General features: G+C 35.5%; 1 protein-coding gene across 6 annotated transcripts in view; it reads right to left on the bottom strand.

The window, feature by feature from the left end:
• Positions 1 to 1,355: 1,355 nt before the first annotated feature.
• The window catches only part of LOC129578847 (fasciclin-1), a 100,752-nt gene continuing 77,977 nt past the window's right edge, over positions 1,356 to 24,130 (bottom strand). For all 6 annotated transcript variants that reach the window (XM_055468035.1, XM_055468031.1, XM_055468033.1 and 3 more), the window contains exons 9-14: positions 15,385 to 15,536; positions 14,328 to 14,418; positions 13,574 to 13,797; positions 12,886 to 13,048; positions 10,372 to 10,513; positions 1,356 to 7,004 (exon numbers count right to left, since the gene is read on the bottom strand). In XM_055468035.1, coding sequence (XP_055324010.1) covers positions 6,787 to 7,004; positions 10,372 to 10,513; positions 12,886 to 13,048; positions 13,574 to 13,797; positions 14,328 to 14,418; positions 15,385 to 15,536 — 990 coding nt within the window. In that variant the 3' untranslated portion in view covers positions 1,356 to 6,786. The remainder of the gene's footprint in view (positions 7,005 to 10,371; positions 10,514 to 12,885; positions 13,049 to 13,573; positions 13,798 to 14,327; positions 14,419 to 15,384; positions 15,537 to 24,130) is intronic.

Here is a 24,130-nt window from a genome sequence, read left to right as displayed (position 1 = left end):
TTTCAAGTGACATTTACAATTGAAAATGTTGCACAACGGTTCTGATTTCTCAATTGATTCAAAGATGAAAACGATCAAATCTGTTGTACATATATAATTCTCAGTCAGTCAGTCAGTTTTCACACACATTATTACCGTCACAAATGGATGTTATTCGAGTGTAGCGTATAGTTGGATGATACCCGAATTTCATCCGATTCGGACGGGATTGTATGTGAATTAATGGTCAAATGCACCACGAAGTGGTCGACTGTATCAAAATTCACAACAAAATTGTCGGAATGCAGTGTGTTTTTAAATCAGGAACATTGTATACTTGGAACGCAAAATTTTTAAGAGGTCAAACATTCCAAATCGAGCTAAAATATTTAATTGTATATTGAACCGAATGAATATCAAACAGAAAATCACAGACTAGAAACTTTGTAAATGTAAATTTTCCAAGCGCCAAATCATGAGGCTCAGAACGGTTGGGCGTTGAACATCACTTTCTATTCACTTGAAATATTCCTTGCCTACACAGTTTGCCGAATGCGGTGGTTGGGGACATTGACAAAATACAAAATTTTCAATCGTAGACCAAGGAAATGAAATTTCCGAAAGTTCCTGCGGAACGTGCATTTTTCCACTCAACCGGAACATTGTACGGGTGAAATGTCATATTGGTTCGAGTTGTGGCTTTGTGCTTGTTTGTATCAATAACAGCCATGTGTGATTTTTGGGCAATGGTAACGCCTCTTTGATTTTCAATGCATCGAACTCGTTGGTCGTATACATAAATTCCCACATTTGAATCAACCGAATGGATAATTTGTTTTCCAGCCGCCACACTGATTTCGATGTCGACAAAGATGAATTTTAACCATCATGTACACAGACACTGCTCCGGAGAGGATGCATAATAGCGTTTGCACAAATAGAATCGAATTGCAGCCCAACTGGAATGGGTTATATATTGTCGTGTGCGATTTCAATCTTTGCTTTGTTTTAAATTTCATATTTTTGTCGATTTACCGGTTCATTTTTTCCCTCTATATTGGTATCCCAGTGCATGCAGCACAGATCAACAGTTTGCATTGCATTTGATTGTGCATTTTTGGTTTTGCTCGAAGCATTGATGTCTGATTTGTTTGTTTGCTTACCCAAAATCACAGAAAACCAAAACCATTTCAATCGGATTTTCAAAATGGTTCCATATACTTACTTTATGGCACGGGAGAGAGTCCGATTTTGTGGTCAATTCCGATGGCAAAGTTCAATTCAATGTTTTGTGTCAATGATGCAACTGTCCATGTCCAGTATAGAATAAATAACACAGTGGTTTTTTTTTAAACGGATAGTGTCGCTCTTTTAAGTGAATTTTATTGATTTTATTGATTTATTTAATATTCCTAATACAATATTCATTTATTTTTAGCTGTTGCTATAGTTTTCGATCTATAATGATAAATTGTAATTGTTTGGTTTTCTTTTCCTAACTGGTGATGTTTTGCTTAGCTGTTTTTTTTTTAAATTTTTATTTATTTAGAAAATTTAAAAAAAAAGAAAAACAAAAGAAAAACACACATTTATAGAGAGAAATAATAAGTAAAACGTTCGATTGACGACGATGATGACGACTTCGAACTCGATTCAATGTTTTTTCTGTCAAATGGACAAAAACCTATTATTTATTTGTCTCTTCTTTTTAAATTTGATCCGAAACATGATTTCCGGGTGTTCAATTACAATTCCTTATGAACGCTGCATTTTGTTTTTATTTAAATTTCTATCGATACTACCGATATATTTTTTTCATGTTTTTGCATTTTGATAAAATTTGATAAAATCCACTTTCGTTTTGTATTTTTTTTCTTTATTTGTTTGATTTTTTTTCTCTCATTTTTCACAACGAACTGCATTTTTTTGACTGATATGCATGCGATGTGAAACGGTTTGGATCAAATGAAAAACGACGAGGAACATTCCTTGACAATTTCCGGTTGAAATATCATTGTGTTTAACATCAATTTGGTGCACAGCAAACACACAGAGAGAGGGAAAGAGAGTCTGTTTGAACAATGGTAATGTCGAAGGTTAGTAATGCGGGGAGGTCGAGCCGATTTTGGCATACTGTAGCGCATCCTTCAACTAATTCTCTAAAGCGAAGATAAAGTTTTGCGAATAACGATATTGGATAGCGAACTATTGAGTTTATTTACTAAGTTCGACGTTTCAAATATGGAGCTTGCGTATGCTGGTTACTAGCTATGTGCACTGGGAGAGAAGAAACAACAACACCAACCAACCACGCACAAGCCCATCATATGAAGGAGACAAATGTGCAGTGTCGGTGAAAAGGAAATCCGGTTTTTGAACATTCATCGAGAAATTCGACAGCAATTTCAATTAAGTTTAACTAGGTAGCCGAGTTTTTTTTCTCCCAACATCTCCCTGTGTGTTCATATTTGCAAAGGAACGAGAAAGAAAGAATGCCGGAACAAAAAAAAACATCCAACAGGACCTTCCGTATGTGTGTTGCACAAAGTTTGTGTATGGAACGAAATATGAGTCGAGGAAAAAAGCGGCCGCATTGTTTACAAGAAAACCCAAAATCTCCGAGTGCATAAAGCTGTCGGTCCATGAAAAGAGATGCCTGTTTGTACTTACACAAATCTACAGGTTAACATCAATGAACTTCTACCATTTACCCCGTTCATGCTGTTCAGTTTTTTTTTCTGCGCTCTCACTCGTTCGAATGTTTCGTTTGTCTTTTCCCACAGTGGCGTCCACACTAAAATGATGCTTAATCAAATTTTCCACTCTCTTGATTTTCGTTTTAAATGCTTCACCATTTTTTTCTCTCGTTCGAAACGCGCTCGACTCTTCGTTTTTCTATATGATCGCCGTGAAAATCAGTTTTATCATAACCATTAAAGTTTTTGATTTGAACCATTTCTTTATGGTCAACTAAACTGAGGACACTGTGAAATTAAATTAAAACTTTTTCAAGCTATAATTATTATTGGAAAGATCGACGTTTTTGTTTATTTTTGTTTGCACACACTTCGGTTGCATCGATCACTTTTGCGAGCATTTTGAGCGACATGGGAAAATGTGTATGTTGATAAGCTCATTAGTGCGTTTGATTTGCAATGAGAATGTGCAAAACGGTTTCTTCTATTTCCAAATCAAAATCAGCTATCGATTATTCAAATGTAAAAACAAGATAAGAATCGTTTAAAATCATAAAAACTCAATATATAATTACAATTAAAGTTAAAAAATATAATTTTCCGCTTTTCTGGACTTGTTTAAATGTTTGTTTTTTTCACTTCCATTAATTACACTTATTGATTTATATCGCGTTAGATAGTATTTTTGTTTGCAATTTCGTTATACACAAATGACATGTAGAAACAGAGTGGTCGTTATGTGAAAATTATCGCACTGTATCGCTCCCTTACGCTCTATCAAGCCTCAGCCGGTGCATGGCGATAATACATTTGATAAAAGCATCACAATGATTTTCAATGATGTAAATGTTCAAACTATTTTTTGTTGTGTGTGAGTAATTTATCAAAAAAAAAATCTGATGACGAAACTTTCATAACATGGATCATGACCAAACACATTTCTGTGCGTGCATTCAATGTGTATAGCATTTCAAAAAACGAAAAACAAAAATCCCTTCCGAATGGTCTGTCTGTTTGATTTATTGGTTTCTTTCTTGTTTGTTTGTTTGTTTGCTTAAAAACGAAATACATAATATTAATTTGCAAAAATGTTGCTTGGATCAGCTGCTCATTGAAAATACAAACTATTGTACAAATATGTTACCGGTTGTTGGTTTGCATTACAAATTATAAATTTCATCCAATAATAATCAAAAAATTATGTTTGTGTGTGAAACTTTGGTTAAATTGGTGTGTAAGTTGTTTTGTTCCTTATAAATAGAAAAATCCAGTAGGAATATGCGATCTTAAAAAGCCGTTTCGAAGCCACAAAATCCTTAGCAAGAGGTAATACATTGTAAAAAAAAGTATCCGAAAGCCGAATAATTGAAAATAAAATCGCATGTTTTTTTTTCTTCATTTTTTGAGTTGTTAAAGGCAATAAGTGAGAAACTGCTTTCCTAAGTAATTTTTTCCTTAATTTTTTTTTACCTTTTTATCGTTATAAGTTCAAACCAATCAGTATCTTCTTTTTTGTTCCTTTTCTTTTGCATCATATTTTCGACAGTTATTCTGATTTGGGCAATTGACCAACAAATCCAAACGAAATTGAAATACATTATCGGTTTCCGTTATTCTGTATGGTTGTAGTTAGAGTCAGATATTTGCGATTCACATTTGGCTTTTTTACCTATTTTAAATTAATTTGAATATTCATTATTATTTATGTGTGTGTGTGTGTTGGTTTGCTTTTCATTATTATTTGTTTGTTTATTTTTGGACAAGCATTTGAATTTTATTCAAATTTTAAGCACTGCATACTCGTTTTCACCTTGGGAAAATCATAAATTACACGTCTAAATAACACGCTCACACAATTAAATATATTTAGCGAGATAGAAAGAAGGAGTGAGAGAGAGAGAGAGAGAGAGGGGAGAGAGAGAAAGAGACAAGCAGACAGATAGTTGATGGTATTTTCAATAAAATTTCAACTAGAATCATTTGGAATTTTGATATTCATTAAAGTCAAATCGTGTTTTTCTGGTTAATGAATTGATTGTTGCAAATTCGATGCTCTCTGCTATGATTGTTTCATATTCGAGCGATCCGTTCGTTAGCTTCGCTTCAACAAATTGCATTTCAATATATTTTTCGTCCCATTTATTTTTTAAGGAGTGCCATGCAATTCGGAATTTGTGTTCAACCCGGAATGTGTTCCCACAACAATGCTATTACAGCATTGTATTTGGATTTTGGACAACATAAAAATTGCATGTATTTATGCATTTTTGGGGTTTCTCGTTCAATGTTCATTTTTGTTTGCAATATTTCGCAACCAATATCCATTTACAAGTTTCGTTTGACCGAGAAATGGTCTCTCACTCACCCGAACCAAACTGGAACTGATATTTAACACAATTGAAAACTGTAGCAATAGATCATGAAAACATTAAATTTGAAAATTGAACATGATAATATTTTGGTAGCAAATGGGAGTTTGAGGCTCAACTCGAACAAGTACATATTTCTTTTGAATACGGCGTGCTAGTACAGGGTGCTGATTTAAATGTCACCATTTATTAAAAATGCACTTTCCCTGTTGTATGTATCCATGCCACTACGATGCAGTTGTGATATTTACAAAATTTTCATCGGAATTCCAAAACACAAAGCACTGCCTCCGCCGCCGCCGATGTCACTCCATTTCCATCCGCACTCTGTGTGCCATTCGCAATGGCATTAGAATTGGTTGTTGGAAGTTTATAAGTGTGTATAACACTAGAAAATCGTTTGTGTGCAACAACAGAAACATGCATTGAACATTACACACCACCGAAAACACCATGTCGCATTCGATGCACGCAATCGTTTGGAGAAATTCAAGATTTATGTTATTCAATTTATGATGCTAACCTACTCAATGCTTTATTGCCGTTTGCTATGATCTGTTCATCATCTTCAACGCATTTTCGTTTGCGTTACCCCTTCGCCAGTTTGGCAGAAACGTTGGAATGTGACGGCATTTCAGCGGTGGAATGGGTAAAAAAAGCACTCAAAAAACACATGAAACATATCATTCTTTGCAAGTGGAATATTTCATTGCGTTATGAATGCAATGCTTTGGCAAACACTCTTGCACGCACAAACACACCTGAGTGAACAATGTTAAAAAAAAATTCAGCATATTTATGTGGATAGAATTATAATTGAAGCTTACTTTGGAATTTGTCAAATCAAACAAACTCAATTTTAAACTCAAAGGAGTGTTTGAATGAAGTATGAGAAAATGAACATGACTTCAATGGTAAAATATCTCTCAACTTATGGTTCTTCAAGTGTGGTTGCAACCTCAATGGGAAGAGAGAGAGGGTGAGAGAGAGAGAGAGAGAGAGAAACACGAAACCCATACCGTCGATTGTCCTCAAAATCAGGGCGTTCACTTGAATTGGCTGCATATTTCAATCTTCTATATTCAATGAAGCATTCAGTTGGACTGCTGCTACTGCTACTGCTGCTGTTGATGTGCAAGTTGTGATAGTATTGTTTTGTGTAGTGGTCAATTTTAAATGAGCCGCAGTTGCGAATAGTCTATATAGTCCCCGACCGAGTTATATGCATGATAGGGTCTGCATTTCAAACCACTCAAATAGCATTCAAATTGCTTTCGTTCCCAAGTTCATTCTCAACGGCATTCGATCGATGTCGAAAGAGCAGTTGATGTTGAAAAGAACTTCTAATGAATATCAAAATTCGACTCTTGCGTCTTCTTCTTCTTTTTCTCCTCTTCTACTGCTATTTTTTTTCTTCTTCTTTTAAATAAAAGTCATATTACATAAAATCAGAACTGAGTAAAATTAATCCCAATCACTTTTCATTCGAATATTTTCGCCAATGAACGAAACAAAAAGAGAATATTTTCTGTTGTTGTTGCTGTAGTTGTAGTTGTTGACACGTTTATTGTTATCGTGATTGCAGTTTTTGTCGTTTATTTTTTCTTCTTCATAATATTCATTTTTATTTTTGTCTCTTCCATTTCAGTGTTCTACTTGTTTGTCATTCTTCATTTATTTTTTTTTGTATCTGTTTATTTACGCTACACGATCCTTACGTCTGAAGTTTGTTTTCTTTTTGCTTACACCAAATTGTTTGCAACGATTAGCATTACGATGTTTGCAACAAGTAAAATTGCTGTTGTTCGGATTCCGTTGAATGGTTGGCTGCTTCCAGCTGTTACACGAACGTCACTATCAACCAAAAATGGATGGTCAATGACATGAATAATTCCGTTTGTACATTCGACATCTGGCCGAAATACGGGGATGTTTCGATGATTCCACTGAATGGAATAGCCTGTACAGGAAATGACCCAGGATAAAGAACGAAAAAAAAGAGAAAAAAAAGAGAAAAAAAGGATTTGATGTAAATAGTATAGTCAATGATATATCAATAACACATAAATTAAATGTTCTCAAATCGTGTACGAAAAATGAAAAACATACACACACTACAGACACGCTAGCATAGGATATACGGTTTGCGCAAAAGGCTACTTGATTTTCGGCCATACATACGCTTATGTGATTGAAATCTTCAACTATCACCACAAGCGTCGTGTCAGTAGAGCTCGTCTTATGTTTACATTGGAAATACGTGTTATTGTTGTTGTAGCTTCATCGCCGTGGAAAATACGATCGAACCGTATTGCTGCCATGAAATAGAATGGGTTTTGTTTTTTATGACCCGAAAAATTTCTCAACAAAATTTCATAACGACCAACGAGACAACATCATCTTCATGGCATTCCATCTGATCACGTATATATGAGCTTATCTTTTGCAATGCAGATACACTGAATATTCAAGGCATATGTTCCGGTCATGTATGTGGTAACACACCGGTCTCTCTCAATATGGAATTCATTCATACGATATCACATCGTTTGGAATCGATGGGAAATACTTGATAATACTTTAGTTTGGCTCACGAGTCAATAATTTCAACTGAGTTCAGATATTTTAACGCTCAATTTGAATTTCTAACTGCACAAAAGGATGGTATTTTAGAGCAAATCTTTACGAAAAGTATGCATATATTGTGTCGTTGAGGTCAAAACTTGAACATTTTGTCGCTCGTTTAAGTCAACCGTCATAAATATTTACAAGCAACACGCGACAAGCGAAAGAAAAAAACATTACAATCGAGATGACTTGACAGCAAAATATGGCGTAGTTACTCTAAAAATAGACCGTCTAATGTTATCTATTTCTTTCTTTTGCTTCGAAATTTCCGTGCAAATGGTGGTTGCCATTAGTGAGAAAAATCTGGACGAGCCAGACACTTCATTTCGATTATGCTTTTCGTCGCTCATCATCGATTTATAATGGAATATTGCGCAAACCTCTCCACACAACCAAATTGGCCACAATGAACTAGAAACCTATGTGGATGTGTGTGTGTGTATCGTCTAATTTGTTTCATTCGCATCCATTCATGCAATATCATATTTCGTGGCTGCATTATTAATGTTGAAATGTTTTCATCATTATCATGGTAGTCACATCGTCTAAACATGTACTGACCAGAAGCTGAAGTGGCATATGTCAACACCATCCATTTATGAGCCGGGGCTCATGGAATAATAATACTTGTTATCCTATTTCATATTTCTTCCATGAACGAACGAATGAATGAACAAATAAACGAGAGAAACGGCAGAAATGCTAAGCTCCACATTGATTACGCATGTTGAATGAACGGATTTTGTCCTAATAATAAACCAAAAACCATTTTACCAACGGATTTTGATACGATGACAGATTTTTCCGCTTGCTGATTTGCGGTGTGGGAAAATTTTCATTTGGAGGTGATTCTACCAATTAATCGTATCAAGTGTTTAATTTGCTCTTAAAGCGCCTCTGATGAATGAAACGCTATATCGATCCATATGAAAATCCTGCAGCTTGCGCGAATCAATTCGAAGCTGCGCAAAAGGTGTTGCGCTAATTTGTGCAACTATTAAATAGTTATAATCATTAACATTGATTGCGATTGTATCGTTTAAACATAATTAAATTCCATTAATCAAATTAGATAAATGACGTGTGTGCGAGAATATGTTGCGATAAAATGGCTGTGGTTGTGTGGAAGTTTCTAAGGAGAGGCCCAATATTAATTTCATTTCGCAGTACATTTTCATGTGAATTCGAGCGCGCGTTGGATTGAGGTCAACAACACTCTCGCTCTCTCTCTCTCTCCCTCTCTCCCTCTCTCGCACACACTCAAACACATCTAAGATGCTTCGATGGCAACATTGGAACGTCAAGCAACACCGATCTTAATAGACGCGCCGGATACATAAGGAAGTGCTGTGCAATCGATAAATTAAATTCTCAATAACCTAAATGAAAGCAAGCAACGCGGTATATGTATACGTGGAAATTAAGAAAAACATTAGTGCATAAAAAATCACAAAGGCAACGAACGGCAGTCGCGAGCGCATACGCAAGAACATTTCAAATTTACTTGTGGCCAATGGTGAAAATTTTATGGTGCATTTTACTGAATGCCACCAAACCCAAAGCGATGCGACTTCAAACCTTTTGCAATGCACCCAAATGTGCTGAAACTCAAATGTGAATTTGAAATCCGTAAGCTGAATTTCAACGATGTCGTTTCAACGATTCCTCTATAGCAGCAAACACATCGACAAAGTACGAGACATGATGGCCCGAAAATCGACAGTGTGCTTACAGAGAAAATCTCCGTCATTGTTGACAATTTCAATCGTCTTTTACTTTATACAGACATTGCACCGACATTGTGCAACATTGAATTATCCAATCGTCGTGAACGTGAACTTTGCTTAATTAAAGCAATGTTTGCATCGAGAACCAATGTTGAATGTTTGACTAAAAATTCGGAGCAATGGGTGTGTGTGTGTGTCTGTGTGTTCGTATTTACAAATTCATCTATTCTATACGTACATTATTTGATTGTAAGTGCCCGAATCGGCAGTTTTGAGTGCAATCTTCACAATTGAAGAATCTTGAATGGAAGGAAAATGATAAATGTGCTTTCCATCTGTCTACCCATTGCACATCACGAATGAGCCAAATATCAGCAAACCTTATTGCGGACAAACGAGAGCAAATGCTTGAGATTTTTGGTCAAATGTATTCTGTCATTCACGCGTCCAATTCAAGTTTATGATGTCTGATGACATTTCTATGAACTTGTCCCTCAATCCAAACGAGAGAGAGAGAAAAAAAAACAGTGCCTTCATCTGTTTTACAATTTGTCTGTCATGCCAACGTCCGCACGAAATTTAGAGAAAGAGAGAAAACGTTTGGAAACATGCGTGGAAATTTTGTATTGAATATAAACACGAGAGGAGAATGTTTTGAAAAGCATGTAAAATGCGATGAGTTTCAATTCATTGACAGTATTGAAATTAAATGCAATGAATGTTCTGTCATTAGTCTTTGAAATGCTTTCTGAAAATCTGTTGATAATTTATCGCCTTATGTTTTGTGGAAGAAAAAAAATCCATGGCATGTTCTTTGTTCAAAATAATCCCGTACAAATTTCTCTTCAATCCATGAACGGTTGTATTTTGAAAATATTGTTTCATCATATTCACACAACGGAGCATTACAACACCCACACGGCTTTGCAACAAAATTCCATTTGGATTGAATCAATGTGTGGATAGACTTACGTTTTCCATCTTCACGAACACGAATGGTGAGTGCGTCACGTATGGTGGGCAAAACTATCGAATCATTGCCCATTTGACGAAGATCCGCCATGGTGAAGGCTTTGTCCGAAATAACCAAATGTCTTTCCAAAACCAAGCGAGCCTGCAATTAATCGAAAAAAAATGTGTTTTGTTATTAGCCATAAAAAAAAATAAATAAGAAAAAGTGTTTGTATGAGAGAGCGAATAGTGTGCGTGTGAGAGCGTAGGAAAACCTCGACTGTTGGTGCCCATTCAATTTTTTTGCTAAATAGAAAAGAGAATATTACACAGGTGATTACCACGGTAGAAGGGTCGTTTCCCATTTAATTGAGAGCATACAATGTTTTCAAAATAAAATTCCCCCTTCCCCGGCCTCTTATGTTCTATTTTTATCCCGTTACAAAAGAAATAATTTTCGCTATTATTATATTCGGGTGGTATTTTGACTTGGAATTTGGCCAAAGTCAAAATCATCAATTAAGAAATTGATAAGGTTGTATGCACGCCGCACCGCACCGCACCAGCACAGCCCTTTTAATAATAAACAATAGAAACGTTAAAAGCATTGTTATAGCCGGCAAAATGATTGGATTGATCCTAATTGCTTTTCGCGTTTTACGGCCAACAAATCCATTGCGTGTAGTATAAGTGTGTGTGTGTGTGGCGTTTTCTTTTCCGATAGCACTCTTTATCCGGAATACTTTCTATGGTTTCATGCATCCCGATTTAATTAATTCGATCGTCTACACCGGCGGATTCATCCACCCGAATTGAATACACACGAAAGCACTTCGCCATACATTCGGCCAAATATGGTTAGGATATCTCTGTTGGCAATGGTACAAGCGTTTGTTTAATTTTCTACTTCTTGTTCTCAGACGTTCGGCATCGCATCGCATTGGTCATGTGAACGTCATGGTGTTCACATTGGTTGGCTGGTTCTTGTTTTTGTTTTGTTTTGATTTCATTTTGCTTATGTTTCCATGTTTGTTCAACAAAAGTGAATGGGTTGTTTTAAAGCGTTTTTATTGATTTAATATCGATTGAATTGAATTAATTTCCTACTCGCTATCGATACTAAAATCACAAACAAATACAACCGCAACACACCGTTGCCCAGGAAATATGCACAATGAAAAAGTTGGATGCACTCGATAGTCCAACAACTAATTTAAACGATCAACAAAGTGGTAGCGCCCATCTTTTATGATCGTTAAAAAATTAAGACAATTTTTTTCTGTTCAAATGTATAAGCTCTCGTTTGGGTCGTAATAAATTTACTAAATATTTTATGTTGAATATAAAACTCAAACTTTGACTTGAGCGGCAGGAGGCGGAGGTAAAAAAAAGTTCAACTTTTCATAGTAGAAATAGAAAAATAGTGACACACGAAGAGTGCCACAGCAAGCGGAATACGGTGCCATCGTTCATCTGACAAGCACATGGATATTTCAATCAGATTACAACAAAAATACCCTAACTATTTTATTAAAATGTTTGCATAAGCTTATTGACAAGTGCTGGAACTTTTAGTTATGGTATGTTATATCAGGAGTTTTGATGTTGTTATCTCTCTGCTGTTCGGTTGGTATTGAGGTAATGAAAACTACTGTTTTTACTCGGTACATACATTGCATTGCATCCCATTTCAATGGGATTACCGAAAAGGAATTATACAGTGTACGAAAAAGTGAGCAAAAGCGCAACCTGTTCCATATGCCGAGGCTGAGTGTGGATGTCTGTTTTGCCAAGTAATCAATAAGAAACACAACCCGATCTCGGTAATGTAGTCGGGAAACACTGGAGAGATTCAAAGAGTAAACATCCCTTTGATCATTTTGCATAAAGGGTTTTCTCTTCTTCGGTTTTTTTTTTGAGAAATCACAAACATACTGAGAAAGAGAAAAATTAACTCGTATGATACGAATTACAGTGGGAATACCAAGGATATGAGGAATCTCATACATGATTCACCGGGCAAATATGAAATATTATTAAATGGAAAATCAATAGTTTAACTCGTGTATTATTCGAAAACGATATATGGCATGCATAAACGAGCATCAATCATTTTTGCGCGTCTCGCTCTCGCTTCATCTCCATTTTACTCTAACTGATTCTTTGCAAACGGCATCAAAACTTCAAGTGGATTGCGAACACAACTTTCACAATATTAAACAAGTTCATCGATGAATGCATTATTAAAAACTTTTCTCTACCTGGTTGTTGTTTTTTTTTCGGTCGTCGTTTCGTTTCACTCTACTTTTCCTATTTCCACCAATCTCAATAGAATATACATGAATTATTTATGGAAATAAATATTAAAAGCGCTTAATGAAACGCCAAATGAATGAGCCAACTAAAGCGCACATAATGGTATTTAGAAAATGTGTGTGTGCGTGAGCTCACTCGCGCGCGCACACTCATGCTCGCTCTCTCATATATAGACGTATTTATTATATTTCTTTTGCTTGTTGCAGCATTTCCACTTACATGATAATAGAAGTCTGGCATAAATAGCTTTTTATGCGTTGACGGGAATTCAGTTTGAGTTTGTTGCCATGCCCAGTCTCTTGGTACGAAGTAGGTGAATCGTCGTCTCGTGTCATTCAACTGCAAATTAAAGTCTGCATTTTGGCCCATGACAAATGTCGAACTGTGTGCAATCGTCGAAAGGAAAGGAGAAAAAAAAAACACGCACGAAAATGAAATAAAATAAGAATGTTGGAATTATTGAAAGTGAATCGTAATCTAAAATGATTTTTCATTGGGATTTTTTTTTTCTTCTTCATCTTCATCTCTTGATCTGTCTCTGTCTTCATTTCAACCGTTTTCACAGAACGGAATGAGGCGGAGAATTGGTTTTTGATTTCGTGCAGGAATTCTAACTGCCTGTGAAATAAAGTAATGTCGTTGGCGCTCATTCAACCAGATCTTTTATCTTCAGCTCTCTTTCTCCTCGCAGGTTTTTATATGTTTTCTGAAGTGAAATCACAATCCTCGATGTAGAAGAAGAAGAAGAAGAAAAAAAAAATATTGTGTTGATTCCCTAGGAATGACGCGCCAAAAGACATACACACGGTACTGAACACAATTGTACAGCACTAACGTTTATCACCATTTTTATGTCTTCATCTCGACAGTGAGTGCATGCCACACTTTATTTTGTGCCACTACTTACTTGAGCATTGGATCGGTGCGAAGTTTATCATATACCGTTGCGAATGGAACACCTAAAACTCGATCGATAATGTGTACATAGCCGTTCATCTGTGCAATATCAGCTTGAATTAGTGTCGCATTTACGCCAGCACCTTCAACTGTGACTGTTTGATTGCCCTCGCGATTCGTAATAACGTTGAAATATAAATTTCGTCGATCCACTGCAGTCGGAATTTGGAGAATCTGTTGTTGGCAAAGGAGATACGAGAAAAAAAAGATGAGAAATGAGAAAAAAATGAGTCAATAGAAAAAATAAACCCTATCTCAATTGCTACTGATTTGCCGATTCATGCAAATAAAATGAAATCAAATCTGGATATCGATAACTATAATTACATCTGCAAATGGATTGATTCAATATTTTCCTTTTACATTTTTTTCATCCAAATTTTTTTTCTCGAGAAAGTAACGGTGCGTCTGAGCATATCGATTCTAAGCATTGATTGAACTACATTCATGACAAAGGACATGCAGTTTTTACTAGAACCTGATAAATTGGCTATGCAAATTACAAAACAAAATCGCAAAGAGAAATGTCTTTTCAAATTCGCAATCAAAAATGTTGATCTCATCAAAATTGGATCGAATAAATTCCTTGGTTAAACCGTATAATCCAAGCATTACTTTTATACTTCGTGTCTTTTATCCTTAAAATGCCAAACTTAATTATCTACATATTCGAAAGTATTGAAAATTGAAAATAATTTGCTTACCGTGTGGAGATTTCCTTGTCGAATGCGCTCGGTATTTAAACGGTCCCGGACGAGATGCAAGTTGAGAATGTCTCGCATTCGGCTTCGGTCTCTGCAAAAACCACCAAATCACATTTTATCATTTGCACGAAAAATGAAAAAGAGAATAAGCACAGACCGATAAGACAGAAAGAGAGAGAGAGAGAGAGAGAGAGAATGGGTGGGGGAGAGTTGAAAATTTAATGATCGTTAAATTGGTATAGACTTCAATCGAAATCATCGTTTTGCTGATTGAAGTTGAAGAGATAGCAATTTTGCCTCGAATTATGAACACAATTCAGTCGAGATGCGGTCGATGCGGCAGTATATGTGTATATGTGTGTTCATCCCTAATCCCCGTACGCTCGTGATAATAGACTTTTGGCAAAGATGGAATTTAGTACACTCTATATATGCATCGTGATAAATAATTCTTAACATTTTTGCCGTCTAATGGTCTACTGTGTAATTGTAAGCTTGTTAAAGCTGAAAATTACAAAACAGAGCACATTTATGCGTTCGAAGCTCGAACGCTTGTGGAAGCCGTTTGTATTTTGCCTTTGGTATGTGTGTGTGTCGTAGATGAGGCTTAATTTCAATAAAACATTGTGTAAATATGACGAGAACGTAGTGTGCCCGCATTTCAGAATTTCAGAATTTCGTATGTGTGAGAATGTGAGTGTTAGTGCCGATGATTTTTGTAAATGATTTAGTCGGCAATGTTGAATTTGAATATTGCTCTTGCATGAAGAGTGGCATCCAAAAAATGAAACGTTCGTATGTTGTGTCGCACTCACTCATTCACTCATTCATATCACTGCGAACAATGCAGCCGATGCGCGTGCATAGTTTCAGCATAAAAATGGCACAATGGCTGAGGATAGTCAATGGCATAATTGAGTATAGATATATATATATATATATAATGCGGCGAGAGGCATGACGATGACGAGAAAATTCGAGAAAATTCGAGAAAATTCAACCGTTATTTGGGTTGTTTGGCTTTAAAATTTTATCGCATAATGAATAATACACTTACCTAATGATATTCTGCACCATTGGATCGCTCCAAGCTTCGTTGCTCGGTGCGAACAGCGTAATTTCTTTCATTGAATTAACGGTTTGCATGAATTCACCGCCGACATCCATAATTACTTCATAGAATTTGAAAAGAGGACCATCTTCCTTCTCCTTCAAGTGCACCATTTTCGAATGTTCCAGGCAAAAGTTTGTGTGTGTGTGTGTGCGCGCGTGTTTCATAATTCCATCGTTTGTAGCCCATTGAATTTTTGATGTGCCATTGTTTCGAATTGCATTACGAATATCAATGAATACACCACCACATCAAACATAAACATGAGCATTTAAGGAGGAAAAAACACAACCCAACAAAAATATGCAATAAAAAGAAAGAAAGGGAAAGAGAGAGAGAGAGAGAAAAAAAACCACAATTAAAATTTCGTTGAAAATACATTTCGATTGTATTTAGCAAGGGAAAAAATGTGAAGAATTCAGTACACCCAAAAATTGTCATGGAAATGTATGTGCATATGTGTGTGTGTGTGTGTGTGATTATTTTCTGGCATTGAAAACACAAAAGCGAACATTGAATACATATATTCAATTTGAAGCATTTTCTAACCGTTTCGGCGGGAGGGAGACAGAGAGATGTAAATTCATATTTCACATTGTCGATCATTAAATATGTAATTTTCATGGACAAAATATTCATTTTATTCTAACGGTTTTAATTGATTCGCCAATAAAATCTGAACAATCCTTTTCATTTGCCCATTGAAAACGTTAATTATTTGGGAAATTTGGTAATGTTCACTGAAAATTGGCGATAATTTTTTTTCTTTCTGAAATGCATGTTTGGTTGTAACAAATGTTATATTAATTGTTGGCATTTACATCCCTCTCATGAGTGCATATGTATCTGTCTGTCTGAATGTGACAGTGAATTTTCACTAAATCAATGTCTGAACGAAGTGTGATTGTGTTTGTGTGTAAGTGCAATCATGAGCATTATTACGTGCCGTTGACAGTATCATCAAATTGATTTTCGAGTTGATATTATTTAATGACGTGAAACTGTTCGTAGCATTTGGTGTAACATGAAATGGTAGTTGGTGTTATAGTGTCGCTCATTATTTAGAACCAGAAGAAGAAGAAGAAAAAAAAAACAGGTCGTACCGAACACTTTACCAACAACAAAACGAACATGAATAGCAAATGAAATGTGAATGTGTAATTCCAAGTGTTTTAGTTGTTCAAAGCTGTGAAATGTACAAAGCCGCTTTTGGTGATTATGATGTGATCGCTGAATGGATGATGCGATTCTATTGAGAAAATGGATTTTCGATATAATGAACCATGTTGCTTTTGTTTCGAAGCAATTATGATGTAATAATTTTGGCGCACCAAGTGCAGTGCAATCGTGAGTCAATTTGGTGCGTGGTTAAACATTCAAATATCCCAATTGCAACACATTCGTTTGGCATTCTCTGCACATTTCGGCTTCGAAAATCGTTTCGCTAAAAACGATCAACGATAAGCGAATCATTAAATAGCCGCAGCAATTTTCTGTTTTGATCGGCGAATTGAATTCAGACACGAATTACATTTTCTTCGATTGCGTTCAATTTTGCTCGATGTGAATGGCGACAAAACAGAAGGGAAAAAAACATTAGAAATAATCCAATGAAAAACTTTGAACTAACGGAGAATGAAGGCGTTCATTCCACTGCAACAATACATTTTGCCAATTGAGTAATTGAGTGAATGAAGGGAGAGCGGCAGTTTAGTTTTCATTGTTTTTGTTTTCAAGTCTCATTTAAATGTTGACAACAAGCGCACTTATTTTTCGATTGGTTCACATGGTGACGAAGTAGCATCGACCATGCTCGATATTGACTTCGTCTGTCGAATGCGATTGCCAAAAATTGTTTAGATTTTTTCCAACTTGGAAAAATATGCAAAAGTTTTTTCCGAATCACCAAACTTTCTTCAAGCCATTTCATAAAATTGGAATGCCGGGGAATTGTTCGGAAGCTGAGCTTCAACGAATGAAAGAAAAAGAAGTCTGAATTTATAATGATTTTCCAAAGATGAAGCAATTTAGACTCCGCTTAGTTTGGAGCACATCATTTGGCACGCGATACAAGAATGTGATGATAGAACTTTTGAAGAAGTGGAATTAATAAATTTTTATTGATTCCCATTTGCTACGTGGTTTTTTTCCTGGCGCTCGACGCCTTCAATCCGATTGAATTTGCTGTTTATGCTGTTTTACCTTTGGATTTTCCGCAAAAAAACGCACACACCCGCAAATTGGTTTTGAAAAATGACGATTTCAAACAGAGTTCGCATCATCAAGCAATTGTTTGGTATTAACAAAAACCAAATCCGAGTGTTGGTGTGTTTTATGTTCGTTCTGTGTGCTTCTGCCGAGTTCAATCGGTTCCATTCATGACACTTTTTTCGGTACTTACTTCTATATCATCATAAAACTAAGTTTGTGCATCATCAAAAGCATTTCTGCATACATAAATCTAATCATAGACTCGATTCAAAGCATCATCAACAAACATACAAATCGTTAGTATATATTAAAGTGAATTATGTACAACTGGGTATAAACAAATTTTCTTTGAATTCAAACTACAAAACACACATCAATCTACAATGTAATTTTCAAGTGAATTTGAAATCTTACTGGATCATATTTGCTGAATATACATATATATAGTGTTAAGGTTACAACAGAGAAAACCGTTCATCCAAGCGTTTAGCGCACCACCGAAATGGTGTGGAAAAACAACATCAGAGTCAGAGAGAGAGAGAGAGAGAGAGAGAGAGAGGAGGGTAGCGATAGAGAGTGAGACTTAAAGCACACGCACTATTTCCCGAGACAATGGAAATGCACCGACTGATTAACTCAACACAATTGCATACATAAGCAGCTGGTGCCAAATGTTGCTTTCACATGCAGTTAATCAGTTAGACGCAGTCTTTTGTCTTCTCTGTACACAACACACAATACAATGCTATTTACACACACAAACAAATTATACCATATGCAAAATTCTGTCTCAAAAACATACACTCCTGTCGTTTGCCACAATCATATCGCCGCCAATTCCGTTCTTGTACATCATTTCCAAACAATTTTGATGGGAATTTTCACTAGAGTGCAGTGCAATTGGTTCAATAATTTAAATGGCAAAAGAGACATGCACAAAATAGAAAATGAAACAATTTTTAATTTAATATCACATAGCCTCAGATAAAAACGGAGTGATGACTTTTTCTCTAATTTTGTAATGACAAGTGTTGAAATCGTTTTGTTCTTTTTTCTCGCAAATCTTTAATTCCGAAATTTTTTTTTGACGAAATCATGATCAAAATGAATTTTATTCTTCCTTTTGATTATATTATTCCATGAAGTTTCTTCACACCAAGAGAAAAAATCTAAGAAAAAAACTGGCATCAACCTAACAACACATCACTTCAGTTCCACATACGTGTTACACATTTCATTGACATATGATGGAATGCTTTTTTCGTGTGATGTCACTCAAATTGATACACGTGTCTTACGTATGAAAAGCGTACATTCAATACAATGAGCATTATTATCCTGCAATCGCTACGTATTGTTGCCTTCACTCCTCTCTCTTTCCTTTTTTTCCCATTCTGTTGCTGAAATCAACTCTCGCATACACTCATACATACACACATTTAAACTTTGGCGCCTTTATCTCACTGCCGTTCACTCATTCTCGTCATCATCATCATCATCATTTACTTTCTTTCGGTGACAGTAAATTAAGCATTGACAACAATTGGAGATTTTCCTGTAACCATACATTGTGCAACTGAATTCAATAGACGTATCGGAAATGAATAGTTTTCCATTAAAACAGGCATGTTGTTACGTGATTGAAAGAATAAAACAGCCACAACTCATGACAACCAAAGAGATGCCATTAAATTGAAATCTCTTTCTGGTGGCTGGCTCATTGTACACCTAATAGTCAAATAGCAACAAGTAATAGTTGCTGGCGCTTTTTTTTCCCATTCTTTGCCTCTATTTTCATTTGACTGGCGCTTAATTGATACGACTCAACTTTGTACGACCTAGTTGAATCGAACAAAGCACATAAATAATATGCAAAGTGGCTTTTGTTTGTGTTTTTTTTCCTCATCTAGCACGATGCATGGATTCATCTTTCATGGTGAAAGAAAAATAACAGCTGCACTGCCAATTTATTAGCGAACCGTTTGAAAAAATGCACAATTTTGACAAAATGATGAAATTCAAAGCTGAAGTAGAACCATATATTTTGAATTCAACCATGAAAATGAAGCTTAGTTTGAAGGTGTGTGTGTGTGTATGTGTGTGTGTATGAAAGAGAGCTTAAAATGTGAAATACCTGCATATATAATGTAAATCGTACATTCTATCAAATGACATACTGAGCATAATGCTTTTTTTTCCTAACACAAAAAATGTATTATTTATGCTTTAGGTAAGCATTGATTGGGCACTAAAAAGGTAGACAGCTGGACATGTGGTCAATTGAAATAAAAGAGAGAGAGAGAGAGAGGGCGAGAGCGAAAATATGCGAATGAAAACCAGTGTAAATAAATGATAAAATCATTTATGGTGTGTGTGTGTGTGTATGTGTGTGTGTGAATGTATAAGCATAAGCAAGACCTAAACTGATTTTGGAAAACCCAATTCTATGGTCTAGAATTTTATGAAATTTTCTCAAGTGTGCGCTGTCCATCTGTACCGGTGTGAATTTGCTTGCTATGCAATTAAAGTGTATGCCCCAAAAATATGTGCAAATCGGTAAAGTGGGAGCACATTTTATGTTTAAAAATGAAATAACGACACAATCTCGACACATACACATTTTACGACTAACGTAAAATGAATTGCGTGGTCGAGAGGTGGGATTAGGTATGCATGTGTGTGTTAGTGTGTTTGTGTGTGTGAGAGAAGAAAAGGTCGTGTATGTATGTGGTTTTCTTTTTGTTAAATGCTTATATTTTTCTGCACTGAAAATGCTTCACCATTTCACAGTGATCTTTAATTATTTTCAGGAAATGTCTGCTTCTAATATTAATTCTACTGTTTCGAGTGGTAGTTGTTTTTATTTGCATCAAAAGATAAATTATATTTTTGATGTGTTGCGACACAACTAGATTTTACATGGACTACGCAAAATAAATCGAAAAATGAGTGAAATTGCGTTGGTTAGTTTTCTGTTTTTGGTTCTATGAGATGGCTTATGGTTGATTTTTGATAGTTCATAGTTGATTTTTGTTTTTGTGGTTTGTTAAAGTAAAATGCAGTTTTAGTACTTACATTGACGATCTAAAAAAATTCAGTCAATGGGTTTTTAGTTTTTCGAAAATGTCGAAGAAATTTTTTTTTTTTCATTTTCCACACATATTTTCATCGAAGACAGAAAAAACAAATGAACGAGCATACGATAATATTTACATTCAGCGCATTTTGCATATGGATTATTTAACGAAGTGTTCATAATCGATATGGACATCGGTTAACATGGTTTCATTTAATTAATTATATTTTATTTTATTTTATTTTATAAAAACAAACAAGCGTATTAATTTATGGTAAAATTTGCGTACGTGTTATGAGTGAGTTTGGTCGGTCGGTTGGTTGGTTGGTTGGTTGGTTGGGTAGTGATTACGGTACTCGTGTACAACAATTAAATGCCGTTTTGATTGGTTTGAGAGTTCAATATTTTTGTTTGTATTTTTTTTTTAAATAATTTTTGTTGATGAGTTTTTGAATAGTTTATTTTTGGTTCGTAAAGCAGCGAAAATTATTTGTTGATGTTGATGTCGCATGCATGTGGATGCATCATTGAAGTTCGTCGTTGTGGCGGTTTCCATTATTTTCATTTTTCAGAAATTATAATAAATTTTAATTTTATCGATTGTGTTTATGTAGGCATTTTTATATTGTGGTGGATGAACAAAAAGAGAGGGCAGAGATAAAAGTAAACGAAAAAAAATTAATCAATTGTTTCCGTCTCAAACAGATTGCATGTGTTCGTCTCACAAACATTGAACCGTCCGTATGCGAACGGTGCAGTGCGACTGCTTCTTCTTCTTAACTAACACATCTATACATATAAGTCGCCATATTGGTTATAATGTTCACAAATGGCACGCAATACACTGTATACATTTTCAATATGGTCGCGCCCATTGTGTACGACAGTGTGAAGAAGAAGAAGCAGTATTATAAGAAACTGTGTATGGGTTTACATAGGGATGCATTGAACAGTTTTCTTTCATTTGCAAACAACTAACTCGTTGAATAATCTTTGGCAATGGTGCAGGTAAAGATCAGGCAAAAAAACATTGTGGCTACTACTGTTTGGTGTGAGCAGAATATAAAGAAAAAAAAAATGGCGGAGTTGATTGAAAGAAATGGTGCCAAAGATTTGGATACAAAGAAGAATTGCATCGAATGGTTTTGACACTATCTCATTCAGTTTGGAGAAAAAATTATAAGCGAAATGAACGTGTTTTTTTTCTAAAACGGTCTATTATTTATTATTCAATGCTGTTCGGGAACACAATGTTGGTCATTAAATTATTTGCGTACCAAGCACAAGTGAATTGAAATTGCCTTTTTTCGGCACTTTGTTACCAAACTTGATAATGGGCGGGCATATCGTTTTGAAGCCTGTTATTCGCTCAACATATCATTTATTTAAAGCGATACATTTTTCATAGCGTTCATTATTCTTGCACATTGCAGCATTGCCACCGAAAAATAATAATAACGTAATCATTTCACTTTTAAAACATAACTTTGGTATTTTATCGATTGAATGGATTTTTTTTTTGTTTCTCCAGCGTTCAATTCATGTCAAGTAATTTTATGAGCTTTCAGCATTTTTGATTCACATGCCAAGTACAACACGAAATTGTGTCGGGCCTGCTGTGATCAAATTGACTGCTCAAAACATTAAAATCGATAAATTGATTGGAATTGAATTATGCTTTTGAAAGCGAAATTCGGCTACACTAAGTCAATCAATTGAATGGATTCGAGCTCATTGTTGTACCCTTCAAATTCACGCTTAAGATCGCTATAAAAACAATTGCAGCAATTAATTTTCGACATTAAAAAATACAATTGTACATCGATTGCCGTGAATAATTCATTTGAATTCGCTGTGTAACTTTCTATTCTAATTTCGTTACATGACCCGAACTGATAAGGATTTGAGGGGTGAATGTTTAATGGTTTTTTCCCTCCACGCCGCCTGTATCGAATCAATTTCGAAGCGAGATTGGAAGAGTTTTGAAAATGCATCGTTCAAACTTTTTTACCCAGCATGATGTGAAATGAAAGCAAACAATCAAAACTCACAACTACGTGAGTGGCAATGTTCTTGACTCGACGTTTTACTTTCTTTCTTATTAAAAAAAATAGATATAATTCCTTCGGGAGCACCGAAGACGAGCTTCTTTGTAATATCATCTTGAAATATTTAAGAAAAAAAACGGGAATAACTGATGAGTATTCATTGGAGCCGCTTGTGCTCTGCGCTCCTTTTTGCCTTTGTTCAACACACTTTAGCGGTTGTTTGTGTGTTTTACACACCGGCAAAAATTGGAATTCATATCGCTCGCGTTGCTTTCAAAGCAGAATATTAAGAGGAAAAAGTTGATTGAATGATCAGAATGACTTTCGTCGATAGTATCCATATTGAATTGAAACGCAGTTTATCTTTGTATTTTATCTCAATGGTGATTATAAAAAAAAAAACTAAAAGCTACCGAACGAAAATCATCAATAAAATAAACTTAATCGCAGGAAAAAAACCGAAGTAGCATGCAAGATAAAAAAGGTGCACTTTTCCCAATGTCAAGGGAAACAAGCGGAATATAGTGCAAAAAAAGAGTAAAAAAGAGAAGAGACGAAACAGAGCAAAACTAATTTTTATACCGAATTTGTGGCAAGAATCAGATTAAACTCTTTACAATGAAATTAAAAACCATATCGAGAGGGAGAAAGAGAGCGCGGTTGTGAGCGAAGGAAAAAGTGCGAGCACAAAGTTTTCGAATGCAAAATGTGCGCTTTTGCGACGATTTCAATGTTCCCGTCTGCTGCATACCGGTTAAATCTTTGCCGGTCTTCAGCGGCGATGCGTGCAAAATGGTATTGGAATCATTAGAAAACATTTTTTGCCTCGCTCTCTCTCTCTCTCTGCCTCTGCGTCTTGTTCAGTTCTATTTTCTCAATGGAATTGAATGGTTTTATTAAAATATACTTGTCCCTTTTTGGTTCCACTAATTGCTACAATTTTTCGCTTGAAACATATCTCATTGCAAAAGGTCCATGGATAATTACCAAAAGCGTTTGGCTAATTTTTTCTTCGCTCTATTTTTGTGCTAAAGAAACATAGAAACTCAATACAAAGAGCGGTTTATCGGGTGCTGTTTTTCTTTTCATTTCTCTCTATGGTTAATTTTCGGTTTTTAGCACGCCGCGTCGACTGAAGAAAAGCGCGCCGAATTGGCGAAAGCTGTTAAAGCATACGCTGGATTTAGACATTAAGGCCGGTGGCGCCAGTTGGCCACCCAAAATCGCTTGAATAATTTATTGTTATTCTTTTGAATATCGAGTTTCAGTCGACTTTCGATGGCAGTAGCTAGAGTGTATGTGTGAGAAAGAGAGAGAGAGAGAAAGAGAGAGAGAGAGAGAGAGAGAGAGAGAGAGA

This window comes from Sitodiplosis mosellana, unplaced genomic scaffold (genome assembly GCF_009176505.1).
Source record: "Sitodiplosis mosellana isolate CC-2019 unplaced genomic scaffold, AAFC_SMos_1.0 Smas_scaffold_6226, whole genome shotgun sequence".
Lineage (NCBI taxonomy): Eukaryota > Metazoa > Arthropoda > Insecta > Diptera > Cecidomyiidae > Sitodiplosis > Sitodiplosis mosellana.
This window is presented reverse-complemented; position numbering and strand designations above follow the sequence as displayed.